Raw genomic sequence first — 23,461 nt, 5'->3', positions numbered from 1 at the left:
ACTTTCAATCATAATCTGTATGCGAATTATACAATAGGGTAAATTTAGTATTAAATAAATAAATTAACAAAAGACTATAGTTACCGTCACGACAGTACCATCGGCAGCTTTCTTTTCGCTTTGTATTGCTGTAATTGTAAACGTTTCTGTCAATAGGGCTTCTATGTTAATTTCTGATAGCTCTTTTACACGTAGAGGCGGACGTGGTTCAAATATTTTTGGCAAATTTTTTGGTAACTCGCTATATACGTTTTTGACAAATTGAAGGAAAAATTGAATCTGTAAACAGAAAAGAAGAAAATAGTTAAAGCAATATTATAGAAATAAGATAAATGACACGTGAGTCCATGTGAAAACAATTGGTTCATAATTGGGTCTCAGGTTCGAATCTGACTTTCATCCTGTTTACTTTGGTTCGTAAAAGATTGAGTTCGTAGAGTTTAAAAGTTGCAAGTAAAGAAATATAAAGTAAATTATAACAACAAATTGATATATAGATGTTAGCCCGAAACGCAGGCATTCCTAGGATTGACTAGTCAATCCTGGGGAACGACCAAGCGTCTTGGTCAAAGCCCGAAATAAGTTTTGCGTTTCGGCTTTTGACTAGTCAATCCTAGAAATAACTAATACGGCTAGTCAAAGTTAGAAACTAAAGAAAAATCACTTCGGACTTTGACTAGTCAATCCTAGGTGTGGCTTAATTCGGACTGTGTGACTAAAATCAAGATTTTTTTTACTAAATTAAGTTCTTATTGTTAACATAATGTAGCTTTTTTCTCCTTAAGTTTAAAAATGTAGCTTTGGTAAAATATTGGTTTAAAGCGCTTTAAACAGTTAAATACTTTTAAATAAATAAATATATATATATATATATATATATATATATGTATATAAGTGTGTGTGTGTGTGTGTGCATAAAATTAATTAATTATGAAAGAATTACTCACTTCTGGATTGAATGTTGGTTTATATTGCTTATGAAGGTCGATTATGATGCGTAAACACACTAGCACGTTTTCTTCATTGTCTGTCTCTAGTAGTTTAAATATAAGGGTCAGGATTTGCCTGACATATGGACGCAAGTATTCATTGCTTGGTAATCTATGTATCATTTCCAAAATTAGTTTTCTAACTTGCTGAATGTTATATTCTGATATAAAGTGCGGCTCTCCCTCTTGCAATATCTTCAGAAAGATCTTCATCATATGATCGAGAAATCCCGGATATTGTGATGAGCACATAATAATCTACAATTAATTTTGTACATTATAATTAATGTAAACATAAGTACATATATTAAATACATATATTTTCCTCCGACAGATTAATTAAGAACTATTATGTACTGTATGAATAATATTGATGATATTTGAATACCTCGAAATTTTCTGATAATTCTTGAGCTGCCTTCAGTTTCAGTTCATCTTTTGAAACTGGATCAGCCAGCATGGTCACGTATGAACGATATGTGTTCATTTGTGTTACTGGATCGGGTGCCATTTTGATCGTTATAAGAGATCCTTGGTAAATACTATAAACAGTCCATTAGAAGATCTGAAAATCAAATATTCAATATATGCAGAGATGTGCAAAAAAAATTGAATTAAAAAATTAATACATATATAAATTGCTACATAAAGTACTTCTCTTCCATATACTTTATAGTTCGATTTTTGAACATTTGAGCAAAAATTGTTTTATGTTGCTTAATGTAAGGACATACTTTATATCAACAAATTTGTATTAATCGGTTAGATATTAAATATCTAATACAATAAATACTTATTTGATACAAATATTGAGCTAAAGGAATATATACATGTCTTAAAATCAATGGATCTATGTTGTGTAAACAAGCCTTAGCAACCACTTTGCTCAGTATATCAGAAACTTTTTCATTTATATAATGTATATTTTAAAAAGAAAATATGTTCTGTGTAATTTACGGACTTTTGTAGTAGTATAACATACAATAATATCATGTTAGCTATAGTAGATAATGTAAGAATTCTGTGATATGGAACACTCAAACGAAGATGATGAGCTACAAACTCCACCAGCTCACGAGATACTATAGTTTTATTGTAGATGTATAAGACATTGGAAACGCAGTGCGGATTTTAGTTTGCTAGCATTGCTGCAAGCGATAAGAAGAGATCTCGACTGATTTAAATTTCTAGCTCAGAGATAAAGGTGTATTAAGAGACAAAACATGGACGAAACAACGATTGATTCAATCTTTTCGGGATCATTGAAATCCTTACCACCTGTCAGTTCAAAAATTGTGCGGATATTCACGAGCTCGACTTTTACTGGTAAGTTGTTAATATATTTATAGTTACAGTAAGAGACAGTAGAATAAAAATAATAAAAGATACAATTTAGTGTTAAAAACTTTGAAAGAAAATGCAAAAGTAGTATAAAGTGACATATTGCAATGTGAAATATAGCACTGTTTATTTGATTATATTTCAGATACGACAATGGAAAGAAATACTTTAATGGCTCAGTGCTATCCCAAACTCAAGGACTATTGCAGAGAAAAACATGGTTTAGAATTTCAGGTAGGACTTTATTTCATAAGAAAGAAAATAATATGGCACATTGAGACAAGCTATTAACTGTATACTGATAAATATACATAGTAAAACATGAGTTATACATCTTGGATAGAGAAATTGATTTTCACGGTGCCAGGTACCGGTAATATACATATATAGGATTCAACCTTTTTATGTTAATTTTTGATAGGAATCGAGTAAACTTGATAATTACATTTAGATCACATATACATATACTACAATTAAATTAGACTTGGATAATCGACAAAATCAGTTGTTGCATAAATCGCTATTTTATTTATCTAATTAATAATTTTCTCTGGTTAATAATTATATAAACTAAAATATTTTGTTGTTATTAATAGAAATCAAAATTTGCCTTACGTAATGATGGCTAAATCCTTCTTTGCAGGTGGTTGATATGAGATGGGGTGTACGTGATGAAGCCACCGACGATCATATGACTACAGAGCTGTGTATGAGAGAAATAGAAAATTGTCAGAGACTGTCTATGGGACCCAATTTCGTTGTCAGTAAATTTGCTTTTTAATTTAAACAGTTTAATCCTCCGTTACTTAAACTTCTTTTTCGAGAGTTTATAACTTCAGAAATATATCTAAATTTCTAATTAAGCAGTAGATTGTGTGATGCTCTTTCAACTTTTTTCCAAGGTTTGAAAAAGCATAAGTCATTTTAATATTTACAAAAAACAAATATAATATTTTTCTACATAGGTATTCCTTGGACAGAAATATGGATATCGTCCTATACCAACATATGTTCTCAGTTCAGAACTAGAGATGTTAAGAACAGAATTAGAGGGTCAAGGAATGGACGTTAGTCTTTTGGATAAGTGGTACAAGAAGGATAGCAATGCTGTGCCGCCAACAAGTATATTACAACCAATCTCGTCTATCCTCAAAAACTTTAATAATAAAGTAAATCACTTTCGGCTACGTGCAATAATTTTACTTATACAATGCATTGTCTGCTACTTAATTATTATACAATTATTTCTTTCCTATAATTATATCTTCTTGTTTGTGTATCTTTAAGAGAATACCTAAGTTGCAACAAGAGGATCAAGCGATTTGGTGGGACACCATGTGCAAAATGCAAAAAATGTTCAGGAAAGGCGCGCAATCCTTATTTAATAACGGGAAGTTTGACAAGGATACAATGCATAATTATTTCATGTCCGGTAAGAAAGATCCAATAGATACGAGTATGAAAACATAGCTCGATTTTACCAATACCGATAAAATATAATAAAAATTTATAAATCTTATGTCTTCTGTTGATAAAGATAATTTTTCATACAATCTTTAAGATATTAAACATTCAAGAAAAAATATAAAATATAAAAACTGTTCTCTGGCCACTAATAAAATTTTCAAGCGTTAGCACTAAAGCCCAAATATTTTTTGGATCATATTTAGGATTGCATTACCTCATATATGTATTTGCATTGTAATAAAATCCTAATAATTACTAATCCTGAAACAGTGACCGAGCGGGAAGTGATTAACGGTGTGCTGAACGTTAAAAATACGAAAAATCATTGCCTGGCGTACGTGCGATACATAAACAACATTAATCTCCAAAATCTAAGGAAGGCCAGTTTATTTTTGGATATAGCCAATAGAAGTTTGGATAACGAAGCCTCGAAATTGTTGGCCGATCTGAGAGACGAGCGACTACCGAATAAAATCGAGAGCACGAATCTGCAGAGGTATCTCCTCCTCCCCCAAAAATTCACGAGAGCAATTTCTGTTGCGATTACTTTAATCGTGCAATGTTTTATGCAGATATACGGTGGAATGGATAGGGAGAGAGGGTCTGGATCCTGAAACTCATGGCGAGTACCTTCAGCACTTCATCACTCACTTTTACAGAAACATAGTGAAGCTCGTAGACCGTGCCATGAGAAAGGAAGATAATTCCGCGCAGGGACAAATAATAACCGAGATTTTGCAACACCTACATGCCTGTAATAATTCCGTAAAGGTAGAGTAAAAGGAAATTTATCAAGATTCTAAATATGGCCGAAATATAATGTGTAAAGTATTAAATTAATTTGAATGGCTTGCTGTTATGAATAAAGTTAAAAGAGGAATTTAAAAAAGAGACTGATAAACTTTTCTCTGTATGAAAAACGGCATTAAAACCGATGATGATTATCTTGAGTGATAGAAGTTATTAATTAAAGGCAAATGTGATAAATCTAACCAATCTAATATTTATATATGTATATTCCTCTTTTGTATGGTATATGTAAACTAGAGACCCTCTAATCAGAGACTGGCCGTAAGGAGGCCACTTTTAATAGGGCCGCCATTTTTCTTCAAAAACAAGAGAAAGAAAGAGAAAGAGATATAATTAACCTTTAGAGGGCGGAAAAACTTTTTTTTTTACTATTTTTCCCTTATTCAACACACCAAATTTTGCCTGAAAACATCAAATAGCTTGTGTTTTTTGGGTGGTCGATATTTCGACCACCCCCGCCCTCTAAAGGTTAAGAGAGAAAGAGAAAACAATATGAATGTATATCGCTTTCTCTTTCTCTCTTATATCATTCTCTCTCGCAGGATTTTGAAGAAATCGCCTGATGGCCAGTCTCTGATTATAGGGCTTCTAATCTAAACCATATGCATATATACAGGGTGTATTAGAGCGCCCATATCAGGCATTTTTTTTTAGAAAAACGCATTTTTAAGAAAAATGTTTCATATAAAAGTTGTAGGGTTTAAAAAGATCTATTTATTGATCTTTTCAGTGTGACCTTGAGTGGCGTCGCCAAGGTCAGGACAAGGTCACCTCAAATTTTTTAAATGGGACCTCTTATATTGTAGTATATTGTTTGAAAGAGCATAAAATAAGAAAAATTTTGACGCAAACTAGAGGTCGATATGTTGTCAAAAATTGGCTTTTTTGAAGTTTGACCCTAAATAACTTTCGAACAGATCAACGTATCGACCTCTGGTTTGCGCCAAAATTTTTCTTATTTCATGCCCTTTCAAACGATATATTACAATATGGGGGCGTTTCACTTAAAAATTTTCAGCATCCCATGGAGACTCTAACTTAAAAATTTCAAGTAGAATAATGAAAGGAATTAAATAATAATATTAATTTGTACGTTTGCAATTTTACAAAATCGAATATGTCTGCAAAGTACAATCAAATTTTTTTAAATTTTGTATTTTTTTTTTATAAAAATCGATTTTTTTCATTATTTTACGTATAAAAGTATCAAGGTAAAATTATCGAAAACTGAATACTTTACGAGATATTTCATATTTTATATCAAAAATATCATGACAAACTTTGAAATACCTCAGGAAATTCTTAACGAAAGAGAGCTTTATTATAGTGTTTTGAAAACGTCTCGACAAGGGCTACAAGAATATGCAATAAAAAATAGCGGATTCAATTTAAAAAATGTGAAATAACCTAGACTTGACCTTAATGACTCCACCGAAGGTCAGACTAATACAGTCAGTAAATAGATCTTTTTAAACCTTATAACTTTTGTCTAAAACATTTCTTCCGAAAACGTCATCTTTTCGAGATAATCCAGTCTCCCGACCTTTTTGTTACACCCTGTATATTATTTGTTTTATTATATTAGATAACATAAACTTCGAAATTTTTAATCAATATTATTATTTTTTATTTTTTTCGTGGATTACTCTTGCATTCGCTACAGGTGTTTTACGGACGCGAGGACACGCTGGAGAGGATAAAAAATTACATGCTAGGTAACAGCGATAAGCCGTTAGTGTTATACGGGGAAGGAGGATGCGGCAAGACTTCTCTGTTGGCGAAGAGCGCGGGTTTGACGAGCAGCACCTGGCTGACCGGTAAAAAACCGATCAGTATAATTCGGTATCTTGGCACTACCCCAGACAGCAGTGCGCTCACGCCCACGTTGATCTCCATCTGTCAACAAGTGAGTGCCGCTTATGCTTCTTTCCATTTTGGAAGATGACAATGAAACATTTTTGTTGCTGTTCACAGATTTCGTACAATTATGGATTGTCATTTGAGGAGATTCCAGATGATTTGGTGCCGCTTACAGCCTACTTCAAATATTTGTTGACTTTAGCTAACGGCCAACAGCCGATTCTACTGTTTCTGGATAGTGTCGATCAGCTGACAGGTGTACAGGGTAACAAATTATCGTGGTTACCTACGAGGCTACCACCAAACTGTAAGGTAAATATGAATGCAACCATTAAATAATAATAATATAGCAAAAAAAAGTAAATTACGAAAAAAAGCCTCTAAGATATAGCTTAAATTTTGGTCAAATCAGTTCTGCATAAGAAAAAGTTTTAACTTTAACAACATATACACGTATGTTTTAGATGATTTTATCCTGCGCGGCGGAGAAATCGAATCCGGTGATTTCGAGAGATTATCAGTTGCTGCGCAGGATGATAGACACCGAAGAAAGCTTCATCGAGGTAACTGCCTTGGGCGAGGATCTAGCCATGGACGTGATAAAGTAAATAAATAATTAATATTATTAGAATTGTTAAGAAAAGAATCCGCTTCAAATTGACAAAAAAATATTATCCTTGACTTCCTGAACATTCTTTTGAAACATTTTATATATTATTCACCGATCTTTCAGAATGTGGATGAAAACGGCCAGGAGAGATCTGAATAACTACCAATGGCGGTTGGTGGCGAACGCTATATCAAAATGTTCCCTACCGATCTTTGTGAAACTTGTGTTTGCGGAGATTTGTCGATGGCGTAGCTATACGAAACCGGCGGACACGCACCTGGCCAGCACGGTGATGGACAGCATAATGATGCTATTCGAGAGGATCGAAAAACAGCATGGTAAAATCTTGGTATTCCACGCTCTGGCCTATATTACGGCCGCTAAGTCTGGCTTGTCGGAGTCCGAGCTCGAGGATCTGATCTCCCTGGACGACAAGGTCCTCGACGACGTTTACCAATACCATTTGCCGCCGGTGAGACGCATCCCGCCTCTACTCTGGACCAGAATACGAAACGATCTGCCCAATTACCTGAGCGAAAGAGAAGCGGACGGTGTAAGCGTCTTGAACTGGTACCATAGGCAATTCAGAGACACGGCTAAAGAGCGATATTTTAAGAACATGAACATGGCGATGTATTTTCACTCCATGATAGCGGACTATTATCTAGGAATTTGGGGCGGCGGCAAACCGAAGCCTTTCAAGTACACCGAGATACAGAGACATCGGTAAATACAGTGGATCGTTATGATAAGTAACATTTTAAGTCAATTAATGTAACTTCATGTCAGAGGCAGCAGAAGAATAATTCTTATAAACTTATATAAAGAACTAGGCTTCAATTTTTAAGATAATAAAATATTAACGGTTCATTTAGTCTAAAAAGATACAATATATCATATTAAAAAATTGACTCCAAACACAGATGATCAAAAAAAGCTAATTTTACTAACTGTTAAAGAAACATTGCATAATAAAGCAATAATAAGCTTTATAATTTACAGATTTAATTTAACAGACAAGGAAGGTGTGGCAGATAGAAAAGTACCAGAGCAACCATTGGCGTTTTACTCAAAGGAAGGAACCATCTCGCGATACAATTTACGAAAGGTACTTACGAAAAATGTCATAATTTATAATACAGACAAGTGCTAAAAATATCTACTCTTTGTTTCACGATTGAAGTTTGGCGAATTACCATTTCATCTGGTAAGAGCACGGCGCTTTAAGGATCTCTTCGAAAATGTTTTATTTAATTATGAGTGGCTGCACGCTAAGCTGAGCTCTTGTCCCTTGCAAGCTGTGCTTTCTGATTTCGAAGATGCGTGTAGTTTTGTTGACAACCAAAGTTTGGTCAGGTAAACCATAAAAATCAGGTACTTTCTCGGACAACGCAAAAGTAGTATATTAGTAATATTAATAATTTAGTAATATTACAATTTATCCGACATTCCAACTTTTTTTAAACTTTTGGACGTCTCGATTCTTCAGATATTCTATAGATAATTTGCAGATACTGTTAATTGTGATATTCTGAATTTTTTCAGGGAACTCATGTTAGTCGCCGATGCTCTGAGACTAGGTGGCGCAATCCTGGGAAATCATCCCGATATGCTCGCGCCGCAATTGATCGGTCGGTTGTTGCCCGAGATCGGTGCAAATGTTAACGTAAGAATGTTACTCCGAGCATGCGATCATGACGGCGTCAAGAATTGCGCTCTGCTTCCTCTCTATCATTGTCTGCACACACCTGGTGGACCATTAAAGGTATAATCTATGTATTCATTTATATAGTTTACTAGCTGGTTACCCGGGCTTCGCCCGGGCGTCGTTTTTCTTCAAACGACTTCATTTGTGTTTCTATATCCTTATTGTGGACAAACATAAGGAGTGTGTCGGGTCGTTGATTTAAAGGCGATTTAAAATCGGACCGCATAAATGTTTTCCTTGATTGAACATGTCGTAACCGGACTTTTTCTACTCGAGTTTCACACTATTGAGTCATTTCCGCTTTTCCGATATTTCACTTACCGATCAGCGACTTCATCCCTTGGTTTTTCCGGGCGTTTTTTCGGGAATTCCGAGATTGCTCGCTCGCGATGTACACAGAACCTCGATATTTCACTTACCAATAACCGATTTTCCAATAGTATTCACTACATACTATTTCTTATTTGAATTTAATTTCAATCTCAAATCGAACTTTCGCAACAGGCATTACAAAAAATATTGTAAGTATGTGGTATTTGCTGAAGACAACGAATTACGTTACATGCGAGCGTGCAATTTCTATTATATATATATATAGTATCAAAAGCATTGAAAATCATTCATTTCTATCAAAAAGCTTTTATTTTCTGCAAAGTTGCGCAACTGACTTGTGGGATATCTCTGAATCACGATATCACTTTCTAGTACTCGTTGGAAGGCCATCAGTTCGCGGTGTTCGGATTTTGCTTAACGTCAGATTATCGCTACGTTGTATCGATATCCAATAAATTTATCACCTGGGATCTGAGTACCAGTGACATGACGAGGGATATTAATCCTGGCGTGGAGGGTATAATGCAACAATTGGTATTAAGCCCCGATAACAGATATGCTGCGGCTTTTACGACCAACTATCAGGTACAATAAGCTCATTTAACCCTCCGTGGTCACACCTATTTTTTCAATCAAGAAAGTCACTCTGACTCGGTCATTTTGACCCGAGACGAACTTTGATCGTTCGCCATTTGACCATTTATCCACCGATCGTGTTGAAAAAATTCTCGAATGCACTTGCGATATTGCTAAATTGATTGCTATAAAAAAAGAAGTGCCTCAGGAATTTTTAACATATAAAAAAAATTCGCGAAACATTTGTTTTTTTAACGGTCTCTATCTATAGAGGATACTTCAAACTCTTGTAGATGGCGGACCAAGCTCCATTTTAAGCTAGATATTTAGCTGATATTTAGATCCAAATGAGGGTGGGTCAAATTGACCCAGTGTGACTACGAAGGGTTAAATCTAAGAAATTATTTAAATTGTCGAGAAAGTAAAACGATAAAGCTTCTTTTTCGATTTAAAATTAAATGAATTTTGTTCTTTATTATGTTATTATGTCCGAAACTTGATTCATGAAGATCTTTGAGAAGTCTTTTGTAACTCAAAGATTCTCAACGTTCCGATGTTTTGGATTAGGAAAGATCAGCTTCGAATTAATTGAAAGATATTTCACGACGTATGATTTTCCATAGAGTGTCGTTTTGAACACCCTGACGAGCGAATTCGTCGTTATCAATAATCCTTTACCGAACGAGGACGCGGTGTGCGGTGTGCATCTGATGAACCAGTACGCTTTTATCTACGGGAAGCTAGGCTGGTGCAGATTCGACTTGCGAGGAAACCTGCTCGACACTCACAGCAATCCCGAAGATTCCAACAAATGGCCGATTTTGTGTAAGAAACAGTTTATCTATACCCTGTATATTTCCTACACCGTGGTTGTTATTCTTGCGTTCCCTTATAGACGTGGAGTATACGAATTTGGATCTCTACAGAATTGTATTCTGGTCGGGAAGTCTCGACGACACGCGTATGCTTTTGCATACTTACAGGAAGAAGACATCATTGGATCCGTTCCAGTTTCACAGGTAAAACGGAACTAATATCAAGAAATTATGCTGAAAGATTACAATAATAGAAGACTGTTATGATGAACTTTTTCAGTGCTTTGGTCATGACCAAGGACAAGAGTACTTTGTACGCATGTACAAGCAAGGATGATTATAGAATCACGAAATATAGGAGCGATGAGACCTCATCTTACTGGGAAAAACTTTTCGATATGCCGCGGGCGTACAACGACGATGTGGAGTATCTGTTACAGCTGAAGTTGGACAGAGAGGAGGAAATGCTGTTAGCGACGACCGGGAATGGATTCATCGTGTGGTTTTTGGAAAGTAAAAGCGACGCGCATGTTTTAATGTTACCGAACGGAGTTAGGAACATCAGTACGCGAATGATGTATTCGAATTCTGTCATGGTCAGCGGCACCAAGAATTACGCTGTTGCTGGTGTAAGGTGCGCATCTAAGAATTATCGCCGTTCTTTTAAACTTAAATTCTTGCAGATGGCAAGAAAAAATAAAATAGGGAAACATTGTGAGTTTGTAATAATATAGGTATTTAGGCGCTGTCGATGTTCAACATCAAATCTAGTCTTCTAAATAATTTACCGCAACAAAAATATCGAGATACAAACAGTTTTTGAGTTATGAGTAAAAAAAAAAGAGGATACGCAGATAAAGTGTCTTATAAGAATGCGAGAAACGATGAAAACTGGTTCTGTTAACTGTAATGTAATAAAAGCTTGATTTGAGGCTTTAGAGAAATTCCAAGTTAAAATTCTAAAAATAAGAGTTGAGGATTGCATTAAGATTTAGAAAAAAGTTTTTTCAGTTTCTAACAGAGAATATTGTCCTTATTGAATAAATACCTCGTATTATCAAACACTATAAATTATGGGAAAAAAACGGATATACGAGCTTAAATCGTCCTTTTTTAGGAAAAATTTGTACGTTTGGTCGCTCGAGACGTCAGATTTAGTAAAAATACTGGACGCGCACTTCGCAAGGATCATTCAACTGGAAGCATTGACAGTTGCAAATTGGAATAGCGTTGTAACATCGAGTATTGATAGAAGCGTCAAAGTGTGGAACATCAACAATATTTTCGAGCAAGTTCACGTTATCGACAGGCACGAGCTGCAGATAGACATGTTAAGGTAATCTTGTAAAAAATAAAAAGTTTGATTTACGTGACTCATTCTGTATTATTATGAAACAGTTTAGCCGAAGAGGGTAACTTGGCCGTTACAGTTACCAGAGATTGCGTGGGTGTTTGGGACTTGCTAACGGGTAGACTAATATCAAAGCTAGCCGACAGTCCGCTAGGAGCAATTGTTACACACGCCTGCATCACGCAAGACAGCAAGTGAGTTAATTTCGCCCGACTTAATCTTACTGAAAATTAATTTTTTTTATATCAAGGCTCAAGATATATAGTGGAGTTAAAACAAGAACCAAGCTTGGAAAAAATGGATAGAATCAGAAGTAATTCTCATTTCAGGTATATTGTGTCAACAGAATCGGGCAATATTCTTATTTGGAACAGAATTACGGAGCAAGTATTGTTCAAGGAAGAGCAGACAAACGTCAAGCAGTTAACGTTGATAGAGAACTCATCAAAGTTCATAGCCATTTCGAGGCCCAATAATCCTACAGGAGTGGAAAACGTACGAACTACGGCGACTCTTGTCATGAGAAATATTCCTGGTAGGGAATATTAATATAATTCTCGATTCAATTTCGTAGAGCGGATATCTTTGAGAAGTTAATAAATACATATTATGTATCATATATTCATATTAGATGGCAGAATGATATTCTCTTTGGATTATCCTGTAAGAAGTAACACCGGTACACCCTTCCGACAAGTTGTGATAACATCGGACGATTCTTTTCTGGCAGTACCAGCGGCTGACAAGGGCAACAGGGATTGCGTTGTAATTTATAGCGCGAAAACAGGAACGCTAATCAGTAAAATACCTATAAAGTTGCCTGGATTTAAGGTAACGAGCTCACTTGGCTGATTTATTATCATGGCGGGACAATCTTTAAACATAATTTAAATAGAGAAATTTTTCGGTGAGATTTGAGTCGAAATAAAGTAATGTTGCTACAGAAATTTATGTTAACAGGATATTATATGCATTACACCAATGCCTAACAAACCACAATGGATAGGTATCATTGGCTCTGATAAAGGTACAATTCTTGATATTAGTAAGAAAAAGATTATACGTACGATTCCAAAATGGAGTGGAAACATTAGCAAGGATGGCAAATATACTTTGTATGCACCTAGCAGGTGAGCAGACGTTATTCAGACACACATTTTTAATTACGTATTGTATTACAAAGCGACTAAATATATTTTTCAGAGGTGGCCTTGAACTCATAGAATTAAAGAAAGGTACAAGCGTGAAAACGTATATACCCAAGGTAGCCGAAGGCGTGTTTACCGTTATATCAATGTTTAATCGTACAGACGAGTACGTGTTGTACTATCACAGCGGTCGAAAGACTATCAGAGTCTTCAGGCAAGTACACATTCGAGGCTGACAAGGACTAATTAATCTAGAAAATCACAAGTTACTTCGAGATTTTATTCAAATTACGATTCAAATCATTTGTGCCTATATACTAACTCGATGTGTTTAGAATACATTATATGTGGGTATAACATATCTCACAGATCTTCAGACTGTGAGATGATAGCCAATTACCGAGTGCAGGCCGAGCTGAGTGCTATCGATAGCACGCACGATGGCAAGAGCATTGTTTTGGGGACAGTGGACGGCTGCGTATCGGTATTAGCGATAGCCGATCCTAAAAAGCCTGAGATGAAGGAATATCTTGCAAATGTGCCGTCTCGCGACGAAGAGGTAAGAAAGAACATTTGGTAAATGTATTCAGTTACTTAAGATTTTAGAGAAAGGAATAAAATGTACATAGTTACTTAAGATTTTAGAAAAAGATTTTAAAGAATAAAATTGAACGTGCTTACTATTACTGGCCTAGTTTACACCGATTACTTGATACGCGTATTAAATAGTAAATAACTAGTAAATTAGTTTGATTATTATTGGCTGATCAGCTCAAATATACTATTTGATACGCGTATCAAGAGGTCGGTGTAAACTAGGTCATTAATGAGCATACGCACTCGTTAGCAAACATATTATCAAAACGTTTTAGTAAAAGCACACTAGATATAAATTCTTCGTGAATGGCCTATTAACTGAATTGCATGAAATTTAATACTTTTTAATTTAAATGAAACGAAGGAGCAAAAGTATCTTTTTGTTATGTGATACTTAACCCATTAAGGCACAGCATGACATACATATATGTCACGGGTCCCGAAATTAAAGGAACCAATACTTCTTTCACGCCGATATCTTTACTACTCCATATTTAGTAGTCTTTTGGATCGCTAATTCTGAATCTGGGGACTATTACGGTTCTTGAAACGAGGTGAAAATTATAAAAGTGAAGAAATTCACTAGAATATCTATGATTTCATTGATCGAAATCTAGTAAATCTGTTCACTTTTCATATTTTTACTTCGTTTCAAGGAGGTCGATTCTGTATTTTGAGACGAAGTGAAAATTACAAAAGTGAACAAATTTACTAGATTTCGACAAATGAAATTGTAAATTCTCTAGTGAATTTCCTCACTTTTGTAATTTTCACTTCATCTCAAAATACAGAATTGACCTCAAGAACTATAATCGACCCCCTGAAGTCGAAATTCGAAAATTCTTGACTTAAAATAGCAGCTCAATGCTAAAGTTTTAATACAGAAATTTTTGTTTTTTGTAAAATGTCCTGCAGTCAAAAATTTTCCTTTCGAAACTAGAGCCGGTATTCATAGTCAAATCTGGGGGCCTATTACGGTTCTTGAAATGAGGTGAAAATTACAAGTGAGGATATTTACTAGAGTGTCTATGATTTCAATGGTCAAAATCTAGTAAAATCTGTTCACTTTTGTAATTTTCACCTCGTTTCAAGATACACAATCGATCCCCTGATATTTAAGATCCTCTTAACCCTAGAACACCACACTGGGTGTAGCCCACCCACGTTTATTATTAAAATGCCCGTCGTTTCTATATAGAGGAAGTTAGGAAACCAAAGTGGTAAGGTAAATAAACTTTTGTTTCCCCTCTACAACTCATGTTGCGCAGCCTCATCTGTCGCTTAGTAGATGTATGACACTCCATTAAAAACAATATTGGTGTGCTACACCCATGTGTGGTGTGAGAGCTTTGCGTCATAGGGTCACTATTTCCAACGTCTATTAACCTCTAACCGACTTTTAACTTTTCGGAATAGCTAATAGAATTTGGCTATTTTGAAAGTTAACTGTCGGTTAGAGGTTAACAGACGTTGGAAATAGTAACCCATAGTCAACTTTTGTCACGTATAAACAATAATTTTTTGAAGAAATCATTATTTCTTATTTCTTTCTAAAAAACTACATCCTTTACTTTTAACAAACAATTAGTCTTTTTATACAATACAACGTTGAAAAAAAAAGTAATTTTTAGAAGCAAATAGCGCTTTTTTGTAAGCCAGGAAATTTTTATTCGAGCTTTTTCCAAAATTAACTTTTGTTTTTTTAAGTGTTAATCGTAATTACAATGACACAAGCGCATTCCTGACATTCCGCGTTTAAATTAAAAAAAATTGTTTAAAAATATCGACTTTTCAAAAAATTATTGATAACTAAAATTACACTGGGTATCGTACACCCAGTGTGGCAGAATCGGGACTTTTAAGCCTTGTGTACACAATACTAAAAATCGGTCCGAGTCCTCGGTCCGAGAAAAAGTTACTAGAACTCGAATCGTGTACACAGGCAACTCGGATGAATTTCTCGAACAGAAATCTCGTACAGAAAAATGCATCCTGTCCCATTTTTCCGTACAAGTTATCGATTCAATTCCATGTTGCCAACGTTATTACTTTATAAATAGCTAGTCAATGATAGTCAATGTAACGTTGGACAACGGAATAGTTATTTGTGTAACAAGTGCGGGAAGTTGAGAATTGGACACCGGTGCGGAGTGGACGCACGAGCCGAAGGCGAGTGCGATCACCCGCACGCGTGTCCAATTCTCAACCCGCACGTGTTACACACCCTATTTTATATTACAAAGTGCGTGGAAAGTGGCCCATATTGAGCACGCGTCATCTGTGCGACGGATGGCCAATTCCACACACGAGTCGAAACAGTGCGGTAATGTAACATTACCGCACTGTTTTGACTCGTGTATGGAATTGGCTATTTGTCGCACAGATGGCGCGCGCGTAATGGGCCACTTTCCACGCACGTGATATAAATGTATATAACTTTCATAAATCTTTGATAAATAGAGAAAAGAGATATATATATATATATATATATATATATATATATATATATATATATATATATATGTGTATATATATATATTCCATGGGCCCAGGCTCATGCTCAGCTCTCGACCCCACATTTTTCGACTATAACGCTATCTAGAATCATCAAAGTACAACTACTTCTATTCGAGAACTTGAATCGAGAACTTGAATCGATTTCTAGCATCGTGTACACAAGACTTTAAGAAGTGTAGTGTTCTAAGGTTTTATTTTATTTCTTTTTTTTAGTACCGACATTTCCTTATTAAAAGAAATCTTTGAATTGGCTTTATAGAATTGCAAAACTCTTTTATAGAATTAAAATACGCACAAAAATCTAGGGCAGAACACGATTTCATATCAGAAACGAAAAAATATTAAAAATGTGTGCACATACACAACTGTCACCTGACAACTTAAACAAAAATACTGCAGTTTATATATACAAAATGACATAGAACTGCCCTAGGGACAACATGTAGGAACAATATCGTGCAAATAGAACTAAAGATTCAAAATCTAGAAAAATAGATTTTGTCTAAAAACCTGTGTCCACGATGCTACAACTTGGTCCAAGTTCTCGGACCGAAGGAAAGTTACTGAAACTTGGATCGTGGACACACCAGTTTTGCATCCAAATTCAGTGTGTCCACGATCCAAGTTTCAGTAACTTTTCCTCGGCCCGAGAACTTGGACCAAGTTGTAGCATTGTGAACACAGGCCTTTATGAAGTTTTATTATGCACAGGCACATGCAGGTTGATAGAATGAGCAGTATTGCAGAGATGACGCAGCAATCGGACAAGGACAGATATATCGTTAGATAAAGACAGATATAGGCCGGTAATGTAGAAAACGGAATTAGAAATGTTGACATTGTCAACATCGTCGGAGTTCGACCTTTGCTATAGGATCCCTTTAAGGGGATCCTGGAGTGACGGCCGAACTCCGACGGGAAAGCACCCTTATCTAAGCGGAATTAAAAATATCGATTATTTTGATCATTCTGTCCTTATCCAACGAAATCCTACGAGATCTGTCCTTGTCAGATTATGTACACTGCGTGTGTGTACGCATGTATAAAATCTGCGATCAGTGAAAATCTTTCTTATTAGGCTTTTAATCTTATTTTCAATGATTCAACGTTGTTCTTTGATCTAGTCCGATTAGTGGGGTATTTTCGATTTCTACACGTAAGCTATATAATTCGTATATTAAAACGAAAGTTTCCATGAAGTGACAGCTCTAGGTACAAAATGTTAGGTACACCAAGTAGTATCAAATATAATTTTTTCAATTTTTTTAAGTTTTTAGTCTTCAATTTACCACTCCACCCATTATTTCTGTATGTACTTTAAACGTGTTAAAAGGATTTCAAATCTGTAAAGCCAATTCGTCTTTTAGACGTCTTATATCCCGCTTTTGGACAAGTGTGCTGTATGAGGAGGGTGGTTGCTCAAATCAATATAATATAAGAATTAATTAAAATTTATGAAGGATTTTTATGGGAACTTGTCGTCCATGTCAAAGTTGAAGACAATTGTCTGCATATGGTTGTCGAATAATTAATTATTGAAGTTATACTCTTATACACGGGCGACATAGCGTGTATGGTGCGTGGTTTACTAGGGCTACGAAAATTGTACATAAATTCACGCGAATATTATTATTAGACAACCAAGATGCAGTCCTGACCGTAAATGGCCTTTTCTCTAATTTGATTATATAATTTTCCATTTGTTGCATTTGTGGTAAACTAGAGAACATCGAATTGTACATCATTAGAGTGTACTAAACTAGAAAAACAAGTGCGTACATTCGTTAGTAAAAGTGTCAATTGTCAAACTTTAAGGAGATCCTGCAGTGACTGGCGAACTTCCTCGATGTCGATAATGTCAACCTTTCTAATTTTGTTTTCCCTATATCTGTCTTTATCTAACGAAATGACATCTGTCCTTTTTTCGATTGCTCGCCATTTTACGCAAGATCCGGCAACTACTGTTGCTGCTCTTCTTGTCATTCTGCATCCGTATTTGCATTACTAAAATAATTTTTCGATGGATCTTTTTTTGTACGCATTGAATCTTACTTCTACTTGCACGATATTATTCCTACATGTTTTCCCAAGGGCAGATGATAAACATTATGTATGTATAAACTGCAGAATTTTTGTTTTAAGTAAATATTGTCGTCAGGTGACAGCTGTATGTGCCCAAATTAAGTAACATTTTTAATTTTTTGGTGTTTTTGATATAAAATCGCGTTTTCTACCCTAGATTTTTGTGCGTACTTTAATTCTAGACCAAAAACTTGCAATTCTGTAAAGCCAATTAAAAGATCCATCGAAAAACGATAATGTCGGTAAATCATACGGCTGCAGGATCCCCTTAAACGCTTTCGCGTAATAAAGTTGACATGCATATAAACTTACTAAAGGTCAATCCAGACAAACTTGCATAGCGCATAAACATAAGCATAAGAGAATTGATTGGTCCATATGCATGTGCATAAGAAAATAGACCAATCCGTTTCTTTATGCATATGGTTATGCACCTATGCAAGTTTGTCTGGATATACCTTAACAGCACACACAATTCCTAATTTCATATTTTTGCTATAATGACTGCAGTTCGATATTTACTGTCAGTACTGAAAATCTATAGTTTGCGTCAAATACACTATAGGCCTTTCTTTCATGGTCTTTTTAGCTGAACTTCTTGCACAGTTTATCTTTTCTCTTTTTTCTACAACATGAAAAGAAAAAGAAAAATAAACCGTGCAAGAAGTTCAGCTAAAAAGAACAGGTCTATTGGCTGCGTTTCGATATTACATTAAAATTTTCGCCGAAGCGCGCCGAGGTTCGTGTTTACATGCGCGTTCAAATTAGGTTAGGTTAGGTTAGATTAAATTAGGTTTATTGTAGCAGTAAAAATGCGTATCTGAAGGACAGAACTGATAAATGCAATCGAGAGAAATATCGAGACTTACGCGAGGCGTTGTCGATTGCCACCGAATACTCGCAATTGACGCGATCTTCGTCGATACTACCGACGGAATGATAAAGTCAAGACGGAGCCGTCGGCTTTGGTTTCGCGAGGAGTTCCGGCCTCATTCGCCGCGTCTCTCGTGCGATCTACGAGAAATCACAACGGTCGTATCTTATCTTTTTCTTTTCACATTGATCAAATCTTAGCGTGTTCGTGCACGTGCGGCACGTGTCCCGCGTAAGCTACCTTATCAGTGTAAAGTCACGCATCGCCATCGAAGTAGTTTCTCTTCTTTCTCGTTAACGTGGAGATCCGTATCTTCCGAGCGACGATTCGGCGACAAGAACAAAATAACGATGAATTATTTAGTCACTTAACGAACGAATCTTAATTCTTTACCGCTCTCGCGTGCAGCATGCTCTCGCGCGATATTCCGTATTCTATTCTATAGTCTGTCTATACTCTTCGTGTGCGAAAACTCAACGAAAGCGGCGCTTGCACGAACTGTAGACAACTATAAAGGCCTGTGTCCATGATGCTAGAACTTGGTCCAAGTTCTTGAACCGAGGAAAAGTTCCGGTCTACAATAGGGGCCGGTATCACATCTCCGATTAACGTGATCCTCCGATTAAACTTACTCTGCATCTCTTTCTAACTGTCCCTCTAGAAAGAGACGAAGAATGAGTTTAATCGGAAAATCACGTTAATCGGAGACTGTGATACCGGCCCTAGGTGTTTTAAGCCCTAAAGGCTGATTTATAGAGGAGGTAACCGTTGATTTACGCCGTAATCTTTAAGAAATTAACCAATCATAGTCGATTGTTCTTCTCATATTCGACTGTAAAGCCCGTTTATCAGACTACGGATTGGGATTGAGATTGGATTGAAATTTAAGCCTTAAGAAATTGTTCAATCACAGTTGAATTTGAGGAGAATAATTGACTGCGATTGGTCAATTTCTTAAGGCTTAGGGTTTAAAACACATATTGTAGACGGGCACTGGTGATCCTAAAGCTGTCTGTAATACCTACACTCGTTTTTAACAATATTTGCTTCGTATAAAAATTCTACAACTTGATGTTACAAAATGAGGGTGCAGGTCCATTCAATAGTCATCAAGGAATATCATACTGTTTGTAGAATTAGGCTGAGACTCCAAACAAAAAAGTTAAACGAAAAGTACGATTACGTGAACGTAATGTACGTACATTATCGTACTTTTCGTTTAACTTTTTTGTTTGGAATTTCAGCCTAATTCTACAAACGGTATGATATTCCTTGATGTCTAGTGAATGGACCTGCACCCTCATTTTGTAACATCATCAAGTTGTAGAATTTTTATACGAAGCAAATATTGTTAAAAACGAGTGTAGGTATTACAGACAGCTTTAGGATCACCTTAAGCCCGTGTCAGTATTGCCCGTAGACTACGGATTGGGATTGAGATTGGATTGAAATTTAATTAATCAGAATAGAGAAAATTGATCTCAAGTTTAGTAAACTTTGCTCTGATTGGTCAAATTTCAATCCAATCTCAATCCCAATCCGTAGTCTGATACGAGCATATCGCGGACGCGGATCGAATTAAGATTGCGGATCGCGGATCGTAATCTAGCCAATCATAGACGAGCAGCTTATCCGTGATTGGTTGATATCCGATCCGCGATCCGTAATCCCAATCCGATCCGCGTCCGCGATACGTAGTGTGACACGGGTTTTATGCGGGGTCTACAATGCGAGTCGTGGGTCGTAGGTCGTAGGAAATTGACCAATCACAGTCGATTATTTTTCTCAAATTCGACTGTGATTGGTCAATTTCTTGCGACTTATGGCTTGTGACTCGCATTGTAGACCTCGCATTACTGAAACTTGGATCGTGGACACACTGTGAACTTAAATGCAAAACTCGTGTGTCCACACGGTCCAAGTTTCAGTAAAGCCCGTATATCAGACTACGGATTGGGATTAGTTGCGGTCAGCCGAACCTCTGCTTAGCGAAGCGAAAGGTAGCAATTAAGTGTAATTGGTTGGATTCAAAGGTAAGAACAAATCACATTCAGTTGCTACCTTTCTTTTCGCTAAGCAGAGGTTCGGCTGACCGCAACCATTGAGATTAGATTGAAATTTAAGCAATTAGAATAAAGAAAACTGATCTCAAGTTTAGTGAACTTTGCTCTGATTGGTCAAATTTTAATCCAATCTCAATTCCAATTCGTAGTCCGATACGGGCTTAAATTAATAATTTTTTAAAATAATTTTTTAGGCCTCTCGGTCCGAAAACTTAGACCAAGTTCTAGCATCGTGGACACAGGCCTTAAGGGTCGACAGGAGTCATTTATTACTAGAATCGTAAAATCCGTATTACGGCCAAAATAATGAGAAAATCGCACTTTAACTATGATATTTGTAATCAGCAGCATCGCCTTCAAGCTGCTACAGAGTGATTTTTTGGAAAAATGGTCAAAATAAAATTTTCGAGTTTTTGTATAGAAACTCGAAAATTAATTTGGCTAAAATTTGGGAAAAACGTTTCAAAGCAGCTGCTTTGGCAAGGAAAAGGTTTTTTCCCCAAATTTTAGCCAAATTAATTAACGAATCTCATTAAAATTATGTTCGTTTTAATCAGTAAGATCAGCCGCAACCCGACAAGAAGTGTTGGAGCAGTTGCTAAAAAAGGGAGTGAAATACGCCTGAGAAAGGATCCCCTTAAGAATCGACAGAAGTAAGAGTGGAGACCTCTGTCGGATTGGCATAGCTGCGAGTCCGTATTTTATTTATTATAAATTTTTAAGAGCCAAAATGGAAAATCCGGCTATGTACCGGGTTGCGGCTGATCTTACTGATTAAAACGAGCATAATTTTAATGAGATTCGTTAATTAATTTGGCTAAAATTTGGGAAAAACCGTTTCATAGCAGTTGCTTCGTAATTGTGTCCGGGACTTAAGCGTCGTCTACAATGGCAGCAGGAGTATGCAGTAAGACGTAACCAGTAAGCTATTGACCAACCATAGTCGATTATTCTCGAATTGTAAAAATCCCATTATGCTAGGTCTACAATGCGAGTCGCAAAGTTGTGAGTCGCAAGAATTGACCAATCACAATCAAATTTGAGGAGAATAATCGACTGTGATTGGTCAATTCTTGCGACTCACGACTTGGCGACTCCCATTGTAGACCCCGCATTAGGGCCGATCTACAATGGGTGTTGTAAGTCGTGAGTTGTAAGAATTGACCAATTACAGTCCATTATTCTCCTTGCGGTCGAAGAATAATGAACTGTGATTAGCCAATTCTTACAACTCACGACTTACAACATCCATTGTAAACCGGCCCTTACAGAATCGCACTACGGGGCCCTATTCTCGAATCGTTTTCATGAAATTCGCATGCGAAATCCAATGCTTTTCAAATAGAAAGTCGCATACGAAAATCATTAGGGCAGGCTCGAGAATACGGTCCCAGGGACCCGATTCTCTAATGGCAAACTCTGCTCTAACAGAAAAGCTGCAAGCTTATTGGCTAAAAACTGTGCGATAGCCAATCAATTTGCAGCCTTTCTGTTAGAGCAGAGTTTGCGCATACGTTTCTCGTTAGAGAATCGGGCCTAGCGATGCTTTCAGCGCTGTGAGCGTCTTCTTCTTCTTCTTATTTTTTATTGGCTTCTGCCGCTTTTCAGCGGACAATACGGCCAGATTTGCCGCTGTTTGTTTAACAAAGCTTGAATTACTGATTGCGTAACGAAGTCTGAGTGGAAATTACTATGCAAGTCTGAGTAGAAATTGTGATTGCATCAGCAATCTTAAAAAATTTATTCAGTACAAAACACGTCCGAACACGTCCACGACTCAAGCGCGACTTGCGCTGTGAGCGTGAATCGAACCGCAGCCCATGGCACAATGGAACTGCACATGCGCGGCTAAAACCGCGATCATCAAATCAAAGAAGAAGCGGCTAAAACCGTGTGAGGATCAAGGGATATGGTCTTATTTTGTTTTGGCCTTCTTCCCAATCGGTTTATGACGCATATCGGTTTTCTGTTTCAGTGGAAGAAGAAGACCGAGAAACATCGGGCCGCGATAAAGTTTAAGGCCGCCGCCCGGATCGCCCGCGTGACGCACGACCTGTCCGCGAGCGTGAAATCAACGGGCGACGTCTCGGAAACAATCGAGGAAACTGATGAAAACGCGGAGTAAATTCCGAGCGTATCACCGCGCGGTGCATCCTGAAGCTAGCTATACTCCGTAGTCGCATTTCGTAGTCGTCTTTTCCGTCTATTTAGCGTTTAAAAACGGCAAAAATCTTCGTTATTACGCAGATATCTATACACTACTAGATCACTACTTCGTCAAAAGAGTTGTTCGCGATAGTTGTCAAAAGATAGTCGCGAG

At 36.5% G+C, this 23,461-nt stretch overlaps 2 protein-coding genes across 3 annotated transcripts in view; one reads left to right on the top strand and one right to left on the bottom strand.

The window, feature by feature from the left end:
* Nipped-a (Transcription-associated protein Nipped-A) overlaps positions 1-19,557 on the bottom strand; it is a 33,405-nt gene extending 13,848 nt beyond the window's left edge. Inside the window, exons 1-6 of one of the 2 annotated variants that reach the window (XM_071780873.1) lie at positions 19,319-19,557; positions 19,074-19,218; positions 2,946-3,033; positions 1,378-1,554; positions 948-1,247; positions 85-279 (exon numbers count right to left, since the gene is read on the bottom strand). In XM_071780873.1, the coding sequence (XP_071636974.1) occupies positions 85-279; positions 948-1,247; positions 1,378-1,500 (618 nt within the window). In that variant the 5' untranslated portion in view covers positions 1,501-1,554; positions 2,946-3,033; positions 19,074-19,218; positions 19,319-19,557. The remainder of the gene's footprint in view (positions 1-84; positions 280-947; positions 1,248-1,377; positions 1,555-2,945; positions 3,034-19,073; positions 19,219-19,318) is intronic. The other variant, XM_071780875.1, reaches the window with a different exon arrangement.
* LOC139814556 (NACHT and WD repeat domain-containing protein 2) lies at positions 2,005-23,404 on the top strand. The gene is made up of 26 exons (XM_071780876.1): positions 2,005-2,315; positions 2,476-2,564; positions 2,974-3,090; positions 3,296-3,499; positions 3,618-3,762; positions 4,068-4,293; positions 4,370-4,568; positions 6,271-6,513; positions 6,582-6,779; positions 6,932-7,071; positions 7,201-7,803; positions 8,080-8,185; positions 8,261-8,433; positions 8,623-8,842; positions 9,491-9,703; positions 10,318-10,519; positions 10,590-10,713; positions 10,790-11,143; positions 11,627-11,845; positions 11,908-12,054; positions 12,190-12,395; positions 12,492-12,691; positions 12,821-12,990; positions 13,064-13,222; positions 13,378-13,567; positions 23,117-23,404. The coding sequence occupies exons 1-26, from the start codon at positions 2,213-2,215 to the stop codon at positions 23,264-23,266; spliced, it is 5,100 nt and encodes a 1,699-aa protein (XP_071636977.1). The 5' UTR covers positions 2,005-2,212; the 3' UTR covers positions 23,267-23,404.
* The last annotated feature ends 57 nt before the right edge of the window (positions 23,405-23,461 follow it).

The sequence above is a fragment of the Temnothorax longispinosus genome, chromosome 6, assembly GCF_030848805.1.
Source record: "Temnothorax longispinosus isolate EJ_2023e chromosome 6, Tlon_JGU_v1, whole genome shotgun sequence".
In the NCBI taxonomy this organism is placed as follows: domain Eukaryota; kingdom Metazoa; phylum Arthropoda; class Insecta; order Hymenoptera; family Formicidae; genus Temnothorax; species Temnothorax longispinosus.
This window is presented reverse-complemented; position numbering and strand designations above follow the sequence as displayed.